The sequence below is a fragment of the Urocampus carinirostris genome, chromosome 6 (assembly GCF_059441175.1).
Source record: "Urocampus carinirostris isolate Australia breed hairy pipefish chromosome 6, RoL_Ucar_1.0, whole genome shotgun sequence".
NCBI classification, from domain to species: domain Eukaryota; kingdom Metazoa; phylum Chordata; class Actinopteri; order Syngnathiformes; family Syngnathidae; genus Urocampus; species Urocampus carinirostris.
In genome coordinates, this window is record NC_142354.1 from 1136429 (window position 1) to 1156243 (window position 19815).

A 19815-nucleotide genomic window follows, 5' to 3' on the forward strand; every position below is an offset into this window, starting at 1 on the left:
TGAATTTCATCAGACAATTTTATTACAATCATCTGAATATTGAATACAATTTATATGTGTGATAAGATAGCAACAGGAGGGAGGAGAAGGTACAAAGACAAAAACTGTTGATAGTAGTAACTTGCTGCTATATTTGTTCCTTGTCATGCTCAAAACAGGAACGCAGTCTCGGGATTTCAGTCCGATGGATTCTGAATGACGATCATGAAATAGTCCTTATCTGCAGAAATAACAACTCAGGTGAAATAATGCAGACAGCAGGTTTCATTAGTGATAAGGTGGGGTGCGTGGTTTGAGGTGTCAAAAAAGTTTTAAGTTACTTTTTTTTTTTTTCATCTTTTAGGTATTTTTAAACAATGCCCAAATTAGTCAAATGAACCCTTATGCTTTGTTTTGCACGGCGCATAAAGACGCTGCCCGACTTACGAACGAGTTAGGTTCCGGACGATCGCTCGTAAGTTTAATTTGTTCGTAAGTTGCTTCATTGCTATATATGTTTAAGGCTTGTATCAGTAACCTGTATTGTTTTGTACGAAAAAATAAACATTTCATAAAATAATATGCTCTATAAAGATAAATAAAGTGAGGTTTAACTTACTTTTGCAATAGGTCCTACTCCTTGGTAAAAAGTGGCCGAAAAAAAGACGTCAGACCATTTTCTTAACCGCATCAAGCTTTTTTATTTCACTTTCATTTAAAAAGAAAGGACTCGCCTCTTCTTTACACTTACCACCAACCATATTGAACGGATGTACGAGATATTAAACACTAAAAATGTCAAAGTTCTTAGAGCGCTGGAGATAGTGTAAGCGTAGAATGTGAGGTGCGCATGAATGATGTCAGTAGGGCGACGAATGTCGGGAGAGTGTAAGGGAGCGCGAAAGTTTAGTTTTGGAGAGAGTTCGGTGTATTTTCAATAGACGGGTGCTGATGGTTGTCGCTCTCCAAAGAGACCGTAAGTGTTTTTTCAGGAAGGAGGAGCAATCCATTACCCCCACAAAACGACACGTGGCAGCGGTGCGATTACGAGCCGGTGAAGGAAAGATGTTTACATACAAAGTAGGAAAAGGAAATCAGATTTTTTTTACTTACGGGTGGATGCTGGGTGACCTCTCACAGCGGGACACGCCAGTAGCGTCGAAAAAAAGAACTACAGTAATGTCCTCTACTCGGAAAAGGGTCCACACACTACAAAATCTATCTTACAGCAATGCCTGGATATTTTTCGACATCCCCAAAAAAATGTTCGTATCTACAGTTTTACGCAAGTCGAATGGTTGCAAGTAGGGGAGCGTCTCTATCTGCTTGCTTACCGTATTTTCCGCACTATAAGGCGCACCTAAAAGCCTTTATTTTTTTCAAAAGCTGACCATGCGCCTTATAATACAGTGCGCCTTATTTATGGATCAATATTAATTCACAAAGTCTTGCAACTAACTTGCAGCCGCCGACTAGATTTCCCCCCGAACGCCCAGTAGTCCGCGGTGTATGCTGGGATTCGTTTACCGGTGTTTCATTGACTAACCATTGTGTCAATCATCATTTGAATGGATCACTATTGGCTAAAGTTATTCGGAGGTTAAGGGGAGGATCCTTTTTATCATTTACAGGCTGGCATTGGCTTGAACGGCAAAACAAAGCCTGCAATTGGCCCAAAAAGATAAATGCGTATAGCACGTGGCTGACGGCATAGAGAAAGCATTTTTTTCTATTCTGTATTTATAAATATTTTATTCTCCTGGATTTACTACCCTCACGGATATAAGAGGACATTGGCTGCACATTATTATGAACACAACGACTTCGGTGAGCTACTCCGGGTTTAATATTGTCCCTGTATCCAGGGATCAGAATGGAGATTTTCATTTTCAGCTGAAATAGCCAGGGTCCAGGAATAAAGCAGGGCGGAGATCCCCCCCCCCCAAGCTCCTGGGTTTTAGGCAATTTACTTGTCCAAAACCATGCTTATATTTATCATTTAAGTAACATTTTTAGAAGATTAAAATAATTTGCCCACATAACTGATTTTTTTGTAAATACTGCAAGATAAGTTCAAATGCAGTTCAGTCCCTGCAGCTTGAGAGCAACAATGCGGCCAATTTTTCTAACGGCCGCCAGGGTGCGCCAGAGCAATAAAGGAAAGGGTGAGACAGTCGGATTTTGAATTTGTTTGCTACGCAAGAGAAAAAGTGAAAAAGTCGGAATGCCTTTGGGGTTCAAAAACAGCGGAAATCCGCGGATCCGCGGAAAATTCTGATCCCTGTGTATCTTGTTTCAGACTGAACTCGATGTTTCTGTGATAATGGATGGAATAGAGTGTCTATTTTTAAATTATACTCAATTCCAAGTGTTTATTGTCATATGCACAGCAAAGTTGCGAGCGAAAAAGAAAATAGAAATTAAGGAATGGTTGGCATTTCTTGAATCCCAAGACTTTAACCTTCCGAATGATGGAACGATGCATTTGAGTGACATCGTACGGACACCGCATCCGCACGTGTCTATGACACGTATTTGCTTCTTTGCAAGCTTTGGGAATGTTAGGGGGGTAATAAGTTTGACTGAACTATCTGACTGTTTTGTCGACGTTCCCATTGTAGCGCCTTATAATCCGGTGCGTCTTATAGTGCGGAAAATGCGGTACTTTGTACCTACTTTATCTTACTTTGAGCAAAGCGGTTCGGGGTGGAACACATTAAGAAGGAGATATGTAGAGGGGGGGCAGTGCTGGAGAGTGATGATGAGAGAGTGAGATACTTGTGAAAGTGAAAGAAATGGTGAAAATAAGAAGAGGCCTTTTTAAAGTACGGTGTACATGCCAACCCATACTACAAGAAAGATGAAAAAAGCAAACTTTAGAATAGAAAAGAATATGCCTTTATTGTCATTGTTACAACATGGGATATGCTGTGACAACGAAATTGGACGACTCCAGTTCCACATTTACAGTGAGGATAAGTAAACAAAGAGACAAAAGGAACAAAGAACTAACTGACTTAGTTGAGTAAGTTTAAGTAATGCACGTACTTGCACGCATCATGAACGAGCTGATATAGGCTAGAATGATGACACAAGCCGGGAGATGGCGGCAGTCAGTAAAAAGGTTCCAAATTGCGTACAGTTCCTATAAACAACTTAAAAAAACATATTGACCTGAAACCAGTATTTTAGTCAACGGTTCCTTTATTTTGAAGCAAGACAAAGTCTTTGTGCGATGAACCGCTCCAACGATCGCATTAAAAATCTGTTTAAATGAAGCACACTAAAAAAGGATCGTTTTTTGGGCGCAAAAAAAAAAAAAAAAAAAAAAATACAATCTACCAGCCTTTCATGTCAAAGGTTTGGCATGTATGGAACATTACAAAACAAAATTGGCATGAACCAGTTAAACAACAATACAAAATTAACTATTTTCAAGGAAACAAATGCCACAGAAGTACATACAACATAATTAAAATAAAAGAAAATAGTAATAATGACAACTTGTTCGACTCAACACAAAGTGTAAATCCTTAAGGAGCTGTACGGAATATGTAACTTACTTGCTGCCACCATCTCCTGGCTTATGACATTAAGCTCTTCATCACGTGAAAGTACATGTGAAGTCATGTTTATTTGTTTAGCCCTTTATAACAAAGAAGTAAGGCGCGGTGGGGATTTTTTTTTAATAAAGAATCTTTGACCTCAGTTGGATATGGGTTCCCTTAACCACTAGGGTCGTAAGGGCACAATTGGTGTGTCTTTAGCAAGTACAGCCTGGTGGCGCTCATCTCTGTCCAGGCCAACAAATGTTTCCACCCGGTTTGAACCATGGACTTTTTGCGTGTTGGCCGAATGTGCTAACCACTGGACAACAGAGAAAATGTTCAACTTTTTTAGGAAGTCCTAAAACGACGCACCTTAAGTTAAAGAGCACAGATACTAGCAATGCCAAAAACGAACATTGAAACAAGCAAAACAATTGATACTGAGAACAACTGTATAATTTGGAAGTATTAGAATCATCTCCACACGATGACATTTGGCCTGTTGCATTTTTAAACTGTAGGGTTTGTACTAGAGCTTGAAATCCTTAAATGCTTAAATTTTAATGTTGTGTTTTCAAGGATTGAAAAGTGATGGAATTTGGGGTCAAGTACTTGTTAATGCTTGAAATTGTTTCACAAGTCTGTTTAAGAATGACGCCAACACTGCTCTTCACTTTGCCATTGGATTTCTTCCTTTGTGATTAAGGGCAGTTGGCATTAGTTTGTGTGGCATTGTTCAGAAACATCATCGACCCCTGTGGGTCAAGCCTGATGCATGGTCCATACACCTTTCATGGTCAAATTCAAGACCTTTTTAAGGACTTTCAAAATCGATTTTTCCATTTCTCCAGTACAATAAGAAAAATAATCTAATGTGAATGTACCTTTGATTTTCACAAATCGGTTTAAAACTGCTCTTCATTTTGCCACTGGATTTCTTGTTCCTTCGTGATGAACGGTAGCTGGCATTAGTTTGTGTGGCATTGTGCTGTGAAACATCAATACCCCCTATGGGTCAAGCTTAATGCATGGTTCGTACACCTTTTTGATGGTCGAATTCAAGCCCTTTCAAAATCAATTTTTCAATTTCTCCAATACAATTAGAAGAAAAAAATCTGGTGTGAATCATGTATTTTGCAGATCCACAAATATATCTGTGATTTTCGCATGTGATTTTTAATCTTGCACACATTTATCAAGACACATGATTTTTAGATCTTGAGTAAATCGCAAATATATTTGTGGATCTGAACTGTACGTGTGTATATAATTTTGAGACAAATCCCTCCTTAAATTGATGTAATAAAAAAATTACATTAATATGTAACTTGCATTTTCAGCTGCAGGATTACAATTTACCACTGAGAAATGCTGCCTATTTTTTTGCATGGCCCATAGTTAATGTCTTTAATTGAAACTCATTCAAAGCCGGATGTTTTTCTTCAACAGAAAGTCCGGGTCACAGCCAATTTTTGCAATTTTGACTCATTTTTGAAAGCATACAGAAAATTAATGTCTGTACCTAGATAGGCATAGGACGTATCAAAAGAATGCTAGAGTCCTCATCTTTAGAAAAGGACAAGGACACTTTGACATATAACACGGAGGAGCCGGTAATCGAACCTGCGACCTCTTGATCCCAAGGTAAGTGCTTTACCTCCTGAGTTCATTTTCCCCGTGCTGAGGTTTTTGAGTTTTTCCTTGCCCTCATGTAGATTTTAGATGATGTGATATACTGTATTTGGCAATAATCTGTGGTCTGTGCAGCCCTTTGAGACTCCATGTGATTAAGGGCTATACAAAAAACCTGACTTGAAACGTAATACTTTCACTAAGACATTTCATAGTGCCCTGTTTAGGTGTAGCATGCACCTGTCCTCTTAGGCGTGACCCTTGGGGGCGATGACGCGTCATAGGACAATGCCATAGAAACTTATGCGAGTTGCCGTTAATTATGAGTGAAGAAATGTAATGGCAAAACGAAGACACCAGAAAGCAGTGTCGACATTATTTTTAAGCAGACATGTTGAGAAACATGGCAACAATTTTAAGCATTTACAATCAATCCAGTCAAAATTAAAACACTTAAATCCTTCAAAACACAACCTTAAAATTCAAGCATTTTCAAAAACTTCAAGCACCTGTACAAAACCTGCGTCCAGATACAGACTTGCAATTGCGCACCATCTCAATGAAAGTTGGAGGAATTTGTAGATTAAATTGACATGAATTTAGTGGTATTATTTTGGCCTCCTATGGAGGCCAGAGTTAGATTTCCGGCTAATGCAACTAAGACAAATCTTTGCCTAATTATTATTTAAGTTGGGTTTGTGTCATTTGAGTTGTCCACAAAAAGTTAAAATATTTTCTCTATTAAGTATGTGTCAACAATGCCCAACTGAGTTCAAAAAGCCCTTGTGCTTTCCTTTATTTAGCACTTGTGTCCTTCTTTCTTATTTTTATTAGAGCTGTTCGGAGTGAAATACATTAGGTTTGAGGAATGGGAATGCTGGTGAGTGACTTGAAAAGCGCTATATGAATGAAAACCATTTACCATTTTATTACATGTTTATCCTGGAATGCCATGTATAATCATATTGTAAATAATGTTTCCAACGTTGTACAAAACTATTCAAATGTTACTAGCGGGGACTGACCTGGTGCAATCATAATCTCGTTCTTCTTGGATCGCAGTCGCAGAAAGGTAAGGTCATTGAGTGGGTCGATGTCACGGATGGTGCTGCGTGCCTTCATGACCAGCTGGTGGATCAGGCCCGCGTAATGAACCGTGCTGCTGTTGTCCAAAGTCGAGCGGATGGGAATTCCTGACACAAATAAATAGAAATACTTCTTTTTGCAAAATTACTTGAAGAGGTCATTACACAGCAGCTGAACGACTTTATGTCTGAAAATAATCTCTTTGAAACTGTCCAGTCAGCATTTAGAGAAAATCACTCCACTGAGACAGCCCTGGCTAAAGTAACCACTGATCTCCTCTTAGGGCCCGGTCACACAGCCGTTTGCGTCTGTATCGCGGGTAAAATTTTGCGGGTTTTTTTTTGCCCGTGGTTGCCCGCAATGGAAAATGCACAAAATTGGCCAACCCGCTGTTCATCGGTGGTATGCCCGCAAAACAGACGCCGGCGACTGTTCCGCTTCCTCATCGCGTCATTTCCGCGTCATTTTCTCGTGTGGACCACGGGTATAAAAGCTCCCGAGCCGGTGTTGTGCCCAAATCCGACTCCTACGCAACCCCCCCCCCTCGCGTGAACACGCATTCTGCTGCGATCACTTTTGTTGGAAGCGTGCATTGACGTTGGTGACTTTTTCATCCGCGTTAACAAACGCATTTTGTAGAATACGATCGCACTTTATTGTTTAAATAAACGCGTTATATAGACTAGGATCTCCCAATTGTTATAATTAGCTCGCTTTATTGTTTTAATAAGAGTTTTATATAGAATACGATCGCTTTTGTGGAAGCGCAGCAGAATGCGCGTTCACGCGAGGGGGGGAGGATTTTATATACGGTGTGCATTACCGTTCGATTACGTTCACAACAAAAACAAAGACGGAATGGTTTAAGTTGTATTACATTCCCAACAAATGCAAGACGAAGTGGTTTTGGTTATGTTCGCCATTACATTCCCTAAAAGTGATATAAAAGTGAGATAAAACGAGGTAAAAGTGGTTGTAGTAGCGAGGGGATGCAAATCTCGGCAGGGATGCATTTCTCGGCATAACACCGGGCTGTAGAAATCATAACCGCTCAAGACACAGTCCCGTGAAGATCAAGATTTCAAGCTATGGCACCGAAGAAGCCAATATGTTATTATTGTAATAGTTTTTCATTTTGATTTTATTATCTTGTTATGAAATGAAAATAAATGTCAAGAAATAAAAATGGATTAAGACGAGGTCACTACGGTGACGGGGATCCATGTCCACCCCTTGACGTCTTGAGCACAACTGACGTGTGCTCGGCAAATCGCGCTGTATATACGTGGAGAAAGGCGTTTGACCGTCACACGCGTAACACGCTAATTTCATGTAATAACACCGCGATACAGGCGCGGAACATGCAATGACCGTGCTCCACCCACGATTACCCGCTGAAATTTCGCGTCCTACCCATGTGTAACCACGCCCTGGCCGCGGCCAGAGCACGTCGTTCCGCGTAATTTCCGCGTCATTACCTCGTGTGCCGCCCGCAGTTAACACGTGGTCTAAAGTTTTGAGCAGCGCAAAACTTTTTCGCGCGGCCAACCGCGTGTGAATTTCCGACCGCGTGTAAAGCACTGCTGTATCTCGTCTATATGCCAGTCTCAAAGCGCCCAACAGCGTCTGCTACACGGCCAGAAATTTCTGGTCGTGATTCAGCCTCGATACGCCCGTGAAAGGCTGTGTACCCGTGCTCTAAGGTATTGAGCAGCGCAAAACTTTTTCGCGCTGCCAACCGCGCATGAATTTCCGACCGCGTGTTAAGCACTGCTGTATCTCGTCTGTATGGCGATCTCAAAGCGTCCAATAGCGTCCGCCTCACAGGCAGAAATTTCTGGCCGTGATTCAGCCGCAAACGGCTGTGTGACCGGGCCCTTAGCAATAGATTCCGGTGCCTCGTCAATGCTACTGCTGCTGGATGTCAGTGCTGCTTTTGATACCGTGGACCACAAAATATTACTTGTTTATCTGGAAAAATGTATCGGTATCTCAGGAATCGTACTCTCGTGGTTTAGGTCCTACCTGTCAGACAGGACGCAATGTGTTAACTACGCAAATCTGACCTCTAAACATTCTGATGTCCACAGGTCGCTGTACTTGGCCCCCTTCTTTCTAATATTTATATGCTTCCACTTGGTGATATTCCGCAAGTATAATATTAGTTTCCATTGCTATGCAGATAACACTCAACTACATCTGCAACTGACGACAACTGGTCAGTTAAGTTGAGGAAATCTGCAGGCCTGCCTTACTGGGATACAAAGATGGATGTCACTTAATTGTTTCCACCTTAACCAAAAAAAAAAACTGAAATGTTGATTGGTTGGTTGTTGGTCCAGCTCATTTTCGTGATTTGTTCTCAAACACTGCCCTGAACCTCAACAAATGTAATTTCCCATAGCGACTCGGTCAAAAATCTAGGTGTTATATTTGATCCTAATCTGTGGTTTCAGTTACATGTGAAAAATATTACTTGAGTAGCTTTTGTACTCGTCTTGTCTCAATTAGATACAGAGGTTATAATTCATGCGTTCATTACTTCTCGGCTTGATTACTGTAATGTATTGCTTTCCGGTTTCCCAATGTTTAGCATCAAAAACTTGCAGCTGGTTCAAAATGAGGCAGTGAGACTTTTGACTGAGACAAAAAAGTTTGAACATATTACTCCTATATTAGCTAACTTGCACTGGCTACCAGTCCACTTAAGATGTGACTTTAAAGTTCTCTTACCAACATACAAATAATTGCATGGACGTGCGCCCTCTTATCTCTCAGATTTGGTTTCCCCCTATGTTCCTGCACGGAGCCTCTGCTCTGAAAATGCTGGTCTGCTTGTGACTCCACGAGCCAAGAAGAAGTCTGCAGGTTCGAGAGCGTTCTTCATCCGGGCCCAGGTGCTGTGGAAAGCGCCGCTTCCGGAGATAAGATCTACAACTTCAGTGGAAGTTTTTCAATCTAGACTTAAGACCCGCTTCTATTCAATAGCTTATGATTGAAGCCCACCTCATACTTTTCTTTTACTGTCTTTTTCCGACTGCCTGGCTTGTGGTGATAGGAAGGAGAAGGAAGATTTGAGATGAGTCAGCTGACCAGCATCTGGACCTGAAGCATGTCAACGCCTGCATTGACTAGCCAGCAGAGATGGGAAGCTGCGTCGTTGCGGTTATGTACTTTTTTGACTATTTTACAGGCTTAGGCGTCATTGCACTTACTGGACAAATTTCAACATGTTACCGATTGTTTTCTTTTATTGATGTTCACAATGGTAAATCTATTGCACCCTGGTCATCCTGGATGGGGGACTACCACTTGTGAGGCCCCTTCTCAAGGTTGCTTATTTTCCTTGTACTGAAGTTTTGAGTTTTTCCTTGCCAGCATGTTGGTTTAAGATCAGGTAAAGGTGTAATTGTAATCCTGTGCAGTCATTTTAGACATCTTGTGATTAAGGGCAAAACAAAAAAATGTGACTTGACTTGAATGTGACCTTTAATTTTTACTTTTTAACAACATACCACTTATGAGATAGGAACCACCATTAGGGCAGATTTGAAACAATTTTGCAAAGAAGAGTGGGCCAAAATTACTTCACAGACTTGTTTAAGACTCATTACAAATTGTCATAAATGTTTGATTACTGTCATCACAGTCAAAGGTGCCACTAGGTTCAAGAGGAAATTGCTTTTTCGCACATGGCCAGATAAGTTTTGATTTTTAATCTAGGCTTTAAACACACTTATATTCAATAGCCAATGACCAATGTTGACCCGCGGACATTCTGTGATTGCTCATATTTCATGTTGATGATGTCTGTGTATTGTCTTTTAAAACCCTTACAACATCCATTGAAGCCTGGTCATCCTGGAAGGCCCATTCTTATACCTGTCAACCTCCACGGCTCCATGCCCTTACAAACGGTCGTATTTTCCCTTACAAAATAATCTTACACCATTGTTTTTTTCAAACGTCTTTACTTATGTAGTTTGACATGCTATATTGTACATGTGTTTCGTTATATCATTCTCTACATATTCTTAATAATAAAATTAAAAAATCAGGAACAATTGTTATCAGCATAACTATCTATCTACATTGGTCATATCCGTCAAGAGGGGGGGACCGACAGCAAGACACACACATACAATAACAAAGAAAATAAAAGGGAAATAAATAGCAAAAAAAAAAAAAAAACTAACTATAATATATATTCTAGTAACTAGAATATCCATTAATAACACTTTAAAATCTAAATTTGTAAATACAGATATTTTTGGGAGGAAAAAAATTAGGTGGCATTTCTATTTTGTAAACCAAACCACAATATCAACCACTGATGCTTGTATTTTGAATTTCAAATAGACTATTTAACAGGGACAGAAAATACAAACTTTTGCAGCCTTGTGACTGGGAAATATGTTTTTCATAAGCCTTGTGAAGTGATCGGCAACTGTTGGAGGTATGTTGTGCTCTGCGATGAAATGGCAAAACATCACTTCTGCAGGTGTTGAGGAGTCTTCTGGTGTAGTGCCTAATTTCGACACCCCTGCAAAATCCTCCCCCCTAGCGTGAACGCAATAGCTTTATTGTTTTAATAAGCTTATTATATAGAATACGATCGCTATTGTCGGAAGCGCAGCAGAATGAACGTTCACCGAGGGGGGGAGAATTTTGCAGGGGAGTCGAAATTAGGCACTACAGCGGCAGACGCATGCGCACAGTAGCATCAAACGCTCGCTTCGTTTGTAATGAAGAAAACGATACCGAGATAGAGGCTACTGCCGCGAACTCGTTTAACTTGATTGATTTGCCGTTTCATTATGGTCGGTATATACCGGATGGTACCCATAATTGACAAATTTGCGTTTTTTCCGTACAGATTTTGTTGTAGGTTATACACATCTTAAAATGCATAATAAACGTACTTTATACGGCAAAAACGTACAGGTTGACAGGTATGCATTCTCAAGGTTTTATTTCCTCATCCTGAGGTTTTAGAGTTTTTTCCTTGCCCTCATGTAGGTTTTAGATCAGGGGATAGTATTATAGTAGTCTATACTCTGTACAGCCCTTTGAAACCTCTTTTGAATAAGGGCGTCACAAAAAATAAACGGGTTAGCACAGCTTTTTCATGGCCTAATTCAAGCACTTTTCAAGCAATTTTAAGTCAAAATTTTCCAGTGCCACCAAAGGAAGAAATCCAGTGCCGATCAAAAGAAAGTTTTTTGGTTGTTGTTGACTTTGATGACTAAAATAAAGTTGCTATTGTGCTGGTGGCACATACAATGCGATTTTGAGCTGTTCCCATCTATGATCTTTTTGTGTCAATGGGCTGCTATAAACTGACATTAACTCTGCCATTCTGCTTCAACAATGCACGCACAGCTTCAAAACGTCACAATTGTTTTCAAACACAGAAAGGGCTCTATAGGGGTTGGGTAATAATAGAGTTCAATACAGAGGACAAAAAAAAAGAAAATACCGAATGTATAAAACGCCATAGAAAGAGCCAAATTTTGAATCATTTTTATGTTATTGATCGCTCTGGAGCAGAGTGTATTCAATCTTAGAGACTACTGATCATTTGCTTATTATTTAGCTTATTTTAATTTATTTTTGAGTGGTATTCGGAGGATCTGTGTCCAAATAGGTTGAAATAGAACTAGGTTTTATTTGTATTTTATCATTTATTTATAGCACCAAAGAGTTAACATTTTTAATTTTTATTTCATTGTTTTGCATTTTCAGGAATTTTGTTGTGACTTTAAATCTGTTCAATGTGTAAAAAGCTAAACTTGTTTTGTTTATTTTTTCTAATGCTTAAAAACACATGAAATTACTAAATACTTTGGTGAATAACTCCTTCTTATCATTAATAATAATAATAATAATAATTTCCTTGTATTGTCATTCTGTTTAACAATGTACACAGAACGAAATGTCGATTGCACCTGACCCGTTGTAGCGAGCCGATGCAGCCGCAGCCAACAGAGGGCGCCGCCGACCACTTTTTAAGTCTTAGGAATGACTCGGCCGGGGCGCGAACCCGAACCTCCCAGTCAATAATATATAATTAAAAACAACAAAATCTTCTCAGTGAGCATAGCCAAAAGAGACAGTTTTCTAAATAGACCTGTCCTCTTCCAAGCATTTTACTGGCTTTGAAAACACAATATTAGAATTGAAGAATTTTCAAGGATTTCAAGACCCCGTTCGAACCCAGAAATAAACATGACTTGACAAAAACTAATGAGAAATGAGAACTGCATGGTGGCGACTTAACAGAAGGGAGCAGTCTCCAAAGATAAACTGTTCATGCTTCTTGCTCAAATTGATTGCGTGGGTCAACAGAAAAGTTGCCAATGTTGCACAAGACTTGCACAGGACTTTTAGAGCCAATTTTTCAATTTCTCCAGTACCATTAAAAGAAGAAATCAGTTTGAGTCATGTATTTTGTAGATCACAAAAATGTGTGCATTTATCAAGACATATGATTTTTAGATGTTAAATAAATCGCAAATATATTTTGGGATCTGAAGAGAAAAGCTCTAACGTAGGTGGTGGATAAAATGACAGTAATATGTAGCTTTTACCGCTGGAAAACACTATCTTAATTGTTTGTATGGGCCATAAAAAATGTCCATAATGGATACGAAATCTTTGCACTAATACAGAGTTTTTCAACCAGTGTGCCGGGGCACACTAATATGCTGCGAGGCCTCGTCTAGTGTGCCGCAGAAAATTCCCCAATTTTATCTTTACAAATGCATACCTTTGGCCACTATCTTTACTTTCATCCAATAATCACTTGAGTAACTATAACATGCATCCATATCAGTAGGTGACAGAAGAATACTTTTTGCTTTTTATATACAAATTATCTGCTGATGACATAGTACAGTATATCTAATAGAATATTTTGTTTGATGAAGCTGTTTAATAATGCACTGTAAACAAAAAAAATACATACAAAATAATAAAGTAAAGGTTTTTACTTAAATAAAGTCTTATCATAGTAAAAAAAAATTAATTTTTGGATCATCTGTGCTAATTTTAAGAAGTATTTGTTATTTTTCCAGAAAATAAAAAAATAGGTAGTATAACTTTAAAAACAGGTTAAAAATATAGTCAAATCCAAAATTACAGCAAAAGTAAACCAAAATGGATGACCTGTACTACATCCTGTACTACAAATTGTATATGGAAAAACATTTCTCAATTTACCAATAGGATTATTTAAGGTAATAAAAGAAGTCAAGTCATGTTTACTTGAATAGCCTTTAACCACCCCCTCCAAGCCCTCAAAAGTAATCTGAAGAGCCGTTTGGAAAATGAGAGAGCAACCTTTTTTAGCAAGTCGAGCAGACAAAGCTGGTTCTCAGAAATCAGACGAAATTCCGATTGCTACTTGGAACTGAAGGGAGTGTACAGTAATCTCACCGTCTGAGTTGACAATAATGAGGCCCTGAACTCCTTTCTGTCCAAGAATCCTCTTGAGGGTCTCCTCCACTTCAGCCTGCACAATAAATCAATCACATGAAGGCACATCTGATGAGAAATTACAATTCGATAATCAAAAATATCGAACATATCATCCTGATTGAGTCAACACAAGGGCTTTGGCAGGGAAGGCCCAGCAGCCACTCCACTTTCTGAGAGTTTTCAGGATAAACAACCTGAAAGCTGCTGGTCAAATCAAGTCATGATTTCAGGGTTCAGAGCTTTGGCTTCTCAATTATTTTCTGTCACACACCTCCATCGGAAGAACAACTTTTGCGCCCTCCTCCCCTGCCCCAAAAAGCGTCTTATCAGCCTGATTTTGGTATTAATTGATAGCTTTTTTTATTTGGCTTCATGCGGTCTGCTGCCAACATTTTTAACGATAGCAAGCACACAGGTAATATCGTCTGACACAGCGGTCCCCAAGAAGCTGCTACATATGTTTTGGTAAATTTCCTCTTCTATACTTTTAGGGGGGGGGGCTTTCATTTTTCTCTTTATCCGAGTCTTTCTTTTCCTGTCTTCTCATCTCAGTTAAATATATTTTTTAATGGTGTCAATGGAGGGTTTGCAATACCTTATGTCTGCACTTCATACTCATTCTCTTGGCTATGTAAGTGCAAAGCGTGGATGCTTTACCACCAAATTCACACTGCCAATGAGAGAGCTGCTGCCACCTAATGTAGTTGAGGTTCAATTGCACTTTATTTTTAGACAGAAAAAAAGTTCCCCATGTCAAACGCGCCCACCTTTCTCTTCATCACAAAGTCTCAAAAGGCTCGACAGGCCACCGTTATTTTTTTTTTTTTATAACTTTTTATTTCTCACACACACAGACAGAGGGTTGATTCATTCATCATACAGCAACACAAACAAAAATGTATACAATTGACATACCCATAAATAACAAAGGAAACAACCACAAACAAAAATTATAAAATAAAAGGTGAGGTCTTTAGACATCAAGTAAAAATTGTGTAATAAGCTTCCATCTTTTCTTGAATTGATCTAGTTTCAGTTGAAGTCTTGCAGTGACTTTTTCCATAATGTACTTTTGCTTTAATTTTTCTCTCCATTGTTTTATGTCAGGAGGTTGTGGTTTCAGCCAGGAAGCTGTGATCATTTTCTCTGCTACCAGAAGCATAACCCTTAGTACATATTTATGTTGACCAGTCAATAATTCATCTGGTAAAATTCAGAATCCATAGGTCACTGGGTCCAACCAAACTCCCAACCAATAATTAATTTTATCTCTGTCCGAATACTTCTCCAAAAATTTAATATTACAGGGCAATTCCAGAAAATATGCGTGAAATCTCCGACCTCCCACAGTTATGCCAACATAGATTGGAGGTATTTTTATATTTTGAAGTGATAGAGGGTGTTTAGAAGAATCGCATTTTTACTTTCCATTCAAACTCCCTCCATGTCGGACTGCTGGTTATTTTGTGTCCCTCTTTCAAAGTTTTATCCCATTCGTCATCTTTTATCGCTACATTAGCTTCTTGTTTCCATTTTCCCTTAACCACCCTCTCATTACAGAGATCAATCCGCAGAGCTTTATGCAATTTTGAGATAACCCTCTTGATTAATTGTCCTTTTGAGTATGATAATAATAATTCTTCAACTTTAGTTGGCTCCTTACATATTTTCCCCCATTCATCATGTTTCTGGAGGTAATGCCTTAGTTGCAAATATTTGTAAAAATCATTTCTAGGTAGGTCAAATTCTTGTAGAGCGCTTGTCTTGGGATGAAGTGATCGCAGGTTCGATTCCCGGCTTCTCCGTGTTATATGTCGAAGTGTGCTTGGGCAAGACACTGAATCCCTAATGCCCCCAATAAGCAGGTCTGTGCCTTGCATGGCTGCATGGCCGCTATTGGTGTGTGAGTGTGTGTGTGAATGGGTAAGTGTGAAGCAGATTGTAAAGCGCTTTGGGAGGTCTTCATGGACTTGAAAAGCGCTGTATAAATGGAGATCGTTTACCATTTGTTGGAGTTGTTCGAACGATTTCATTGCCTGTCCTTCGAACATTTGGGTAATCAACATCAATCCTTTTTGGGCCCATTTTTCAAATCCTACATCCATAACTCCAGGTTTAAAGTCTGGGTTTTTCGCAATTTTTGTAGCCCTATTCACAGGCCTTGATATTTTTATTTTTCGGGGATTGTTTTAATAGTTCCCTTAATCCATTCATTCTGGATTTTCAACTTCTTCCACATCACTACTGATATGAATGGTAAGGATTCCACAGGCACATTTGGACAAGACTGCTATTCCGTGTCCACCCATATTGTATTTTTGTCTCTAGTAATCCACAAAATAAGGGCCGCTCAATAATAATATCGGGTAGGTCTAGGCCCCCTTTTTCTTTAGAAGCTAAAAGGGTTTTGGATTTTATTCTAGGTTTCTTATTTTGCCAAAGGAATTTTGATATCAATTTATTTAACACTTTAAATGTGGATGCCGGGATCAGAATAGGAAGAGATTGAAAAAGAAATAATATTCTTGGTAATATGTTCATTCTAATTGTTTCTACCCTTCTGATAAGGCTTAAGGGCAAAATTTCCCATCTTTCCAAATCCTTCTTTATTTATTTCATCAACTTTCCATAATTTACATCAAACAGCTGTGTGGATTGCGGTGTAACAGGCCACCATTATAACAAAATACATTGTCTTGATTGAAACAAAGACAGAAGTCAATATATGGTGTTTGGGGATACCATGATGACCTGTCTTTGCACCCTGTCTTTTTTGTTGAGTTCAACTGTCAGAAACCTGGGTGTGACTTTTGACAGTCACCTCAGACAAACATATATACAATGTTGCGAGGACGAGCTTCTTTCAGCGGTGTCTTTTAGCAAAAGTTAAATTGTTTTTAAGATGTCCTGACTTGCGAGAAAGCCATACATGCCTTAATAAGCTCAATGTTGGATTATTGCAATGCGCTTAATGTTGCCATTTACCAGTCGTATATCAGTAGCCTTCTTCTTGGGCAGAACGCTTCTGCCCTTTATTTTAACCAACACCAGCAGACATGCGTATATCTCTCCTATTTTTAAATCACTTGATTGGATTGTTGTAAAGGACTGTATAAATCAGTACATTTACATTTATATCGCTGATGAATCTAATTAGCATATGTTAGACATGACAATAGATCAGGAGTATATTACCTTTTTTAAGGCAGATAATATTTTTTGTGCATGACTAGCGCAAAGAGCCAGCTACCAGTTTTTTATGCATATCACTTCAGTTCAGTTCAATTCAGTTTAGAAAATGTATGGTCATTGTCAAAGAACAACGAAACTTCGTTTGGAGCGTCCAGTCATCCATCCATTCACAGTTAACAGAAAATGCAAAGGTCTATAAATATTCAAAGTAAATTTAGATAAAAACCCATTACTCATAGATAACCCAATATATAGTAAAAGTTCAGACAAGGTAAAATCAAAATCAATAGCAGCATAATTAAATCAGTAAATGTTCAAGTGCAATTGTGTTTGACAGTCATCATCGTTCACTTTGGTCCGGCAGTGGGACGCAAAGACAGTTTATATAAAAAAGTTTCTTAACCCTTTACCATTCCAACAAAATTTGCCTAAAATCCCAATCCAAGACGTACCTAGAGTAAATTGAATGCTGTTCTTGAAACGTTATGGAGAATATGGACTGTTTTGAAATATAACGCCCTTAAATTTTGTCCGAAACTGAAATAATCACTGAAAGTGTTATTTACATTGAATAATCTGAGTTGGAACAGACAGAAATAGGTTTTTATTCTCGCCAAAATTATTTTTTTTTTGCGATCAAATTCCCGCAAGAGTGTAGCATGGGCATCTTAGCCGGAAAACAGGTGAGACAATAACTTGAAGCCTTTTTCATATTGGGAATGTTTATCCTATTCAAAGATTCAAACAAATTAACAAATGTGTTGACAACATTTTGAAAAGTGGGTTAACATTTCTTTATATACATTTTTTGTGGATGAAAAAAACCTGCTAAACACAAAATGTGCTGCTATCTATTTTTTGTTTGGTATGATAATTCCAAATATAATATGATCTTAGAAAAATGTGGTAGGGCAAAAAATCCTATATATTTGCAGGTGTATAAGCATATGTTTGTAGGTATTTTGGTTTATTGTCAAGTTAATTGATAAATATTTGGATTTCTTTTTTTTATTGTTTAATATTATAATATATCCCCGCGACCCTACTGACACCGCAACCCTACTGAGGATAAGTGGTGCAGATAATGAATGGATGGATTATAGAATATTCTGTTGTATCTTGCACTATTTTTCTATCTGTATAAAACTTCTTTAATTGAATTAAGGGGAGGAATTGAGAATGTGTTTTTTTAAAATCCTGGTTCATTGGTTAATTAAAATAAATTAATTGACAGATTCATATAAATAAGCGTTAGTTGCAGCCCTAGACAATATATGGACAACTGAGAGAGCAAGACTCAAAAACCTTTTAGTATACCGGTATATATTTTATCATCCAAAAAAGTAGTTTTTTTTTTTATTCTGTTTTTCATTTAGAACTTTTATTACAATTTCTTAGCTCATAATTATGGTATATATAATGCCAGATATTGAAAGTTTTGGTTGTTCTGAAAAAAAAATGACCAAAACATAGCATGATTTCTGAAAATTCCAGGCGGTCTGCATGATACTTCGTAAATAAAGAGTTAGTCTTCATCACATGTTTACCCTGAAGAGCCAAGTCTAATCTTGTTGCATAGACCGTTTTTCACAATGTTGATACTAATGACAAAGACTATTCGATCAAATTTATGTCACATGTTTGTTGAATATTGGGTGCAATTTCAGCAGCTCCAAAAATTACTCAAGATTTTCTCCTTGACGAGATTAAAACAAAAATCGTAATTGATATCATCGTTGTGAACCACCGTATGTAACTGTATGTAGAAGTGGCACTCCAGTGTAAAACAAGTACTAAAGACTTTGAAGAAATTAGATAAATGACGGTCAGGATAAGAAGGTATGAAAAAATTACAAAGTCGTGCTAAGAAAAAGTGTGTTAAGATATAATAAGAATGTAATGTAAAAGAATATTGCATTGTAACAAGAGTGTAGTGATATACGGAAGAACTAGAATGCTACAACCCACAAATGCTCAGACTTAGAATTCAATACTAGTAATAATGAATAGTAAAATAAATAATGAAGTGTTTTTGCTCAAGTGACGATATCAACATGACAACGCCCAAGCAACAACAAACAATAAAAAAAAACAAAAAAATCCCTTGACGGTAGCCAGGCCAAAATAATAATTAACAAAAAACACACTGCACTCATAGACATCACGAATTCAAGACTGTCCGTAAATACAAGAGGATGGCATTATCATCTTTTCTTACCATTTAGAGTGCTGCTGAGGGAAAAAATTGTAATAAGATTTACGTGAGAAATTGAAATAGGAGAGAACTTCCGGTTTGGATTTCTTTTTCGTCCCCTTTGTCGGTTGTCAAGGGCAATAGCGCATTCTACTGGCGGCAGGAATAAAACATGTTTACATGACGTCACTAAGAACCAAACAAAAAACAGTTTACTTTCACACTGGTCAGTTCATGGTCAGTGACGTCGTATTGGCGGGGAAATCTCTTAGAGACATTGTGGCAACACCACAGATATCTATAGAAGATTTAGAAACGTCAGCACGCTGTGGCATGCCACTAACTAGCGTGCCTACATGGCGGCGGTATTGGTTGGGTCAAGGCCACAGTTATTTATGTACGTAATTACTTGCTATTTTTACAACTGATATTAATGCAGGTAACACCAACACGTGCTGTTACTACTGAAATGGTAAATTATCTGCATTTATAGAGCGCTTTTAAAGTCAATGAAGACTTCCCAAAGCGCTTTACAATGTGCTTCACACATACCCATTCACACACACACTAACACACCAATGGGGAGTCAGCCATGCAAGGCGCCTACCTGCTTATTGGGGGCATTAGGGATTCAGTGTCTTGCCCAAGGACACTTCAATATAAAACACGGAGGAGCCGGGAATCGAACCTGCAAACTCTTGATCC

General features: G+C 38.4%; 1 protein-coding gene across 1 annotated transcript; it reads right to left on the reverse strand.

Annotated features, from left to right (window-relative positions):
• On the reverse strand, positions 1-19274 carry dynlrb1 (dynein, light chain, roadblock-type 1). The gene is made up of 4 exons (XM_088337400.1): positions 19135-19274; positions 13683-13758; positions 6185-6352; positions 1-220 (listed from the first exon to the last, which is right to left on the reverse strand). Exons 1-4 carry the CDS (start codon positions 19135-19137, stop codon positions 177-179), a joined length of 291 nt encoding a protein of 96 aa, XP_088193526.1. The 5' UTR covers positions 19138-19274; the 3' UTR covers positions 1-176.
• Between the last annotated feature and the right edge of the window lie 541 nt (positions 19275-19815).

Excerpts from the sequence above, each read along its gene's own strand:
- dynlrb1 (XM_088337400.1), bottom strand. Across the intron at positions 6,353-13,682 it reads CATTATTGTCAACTCAGACG|GAATTCCCATCCGCTCGACT; the intron begins GTGAGATTACTG and ends TATTTGTGTCAG. Across the intron at positions 221-6,184 it reads CGAGATTATGATTGCACCAG|ATAAGGACTATTTCATGATC; the intron begins GTCAGTCCCCGC and ends TTATTTCTGCAG.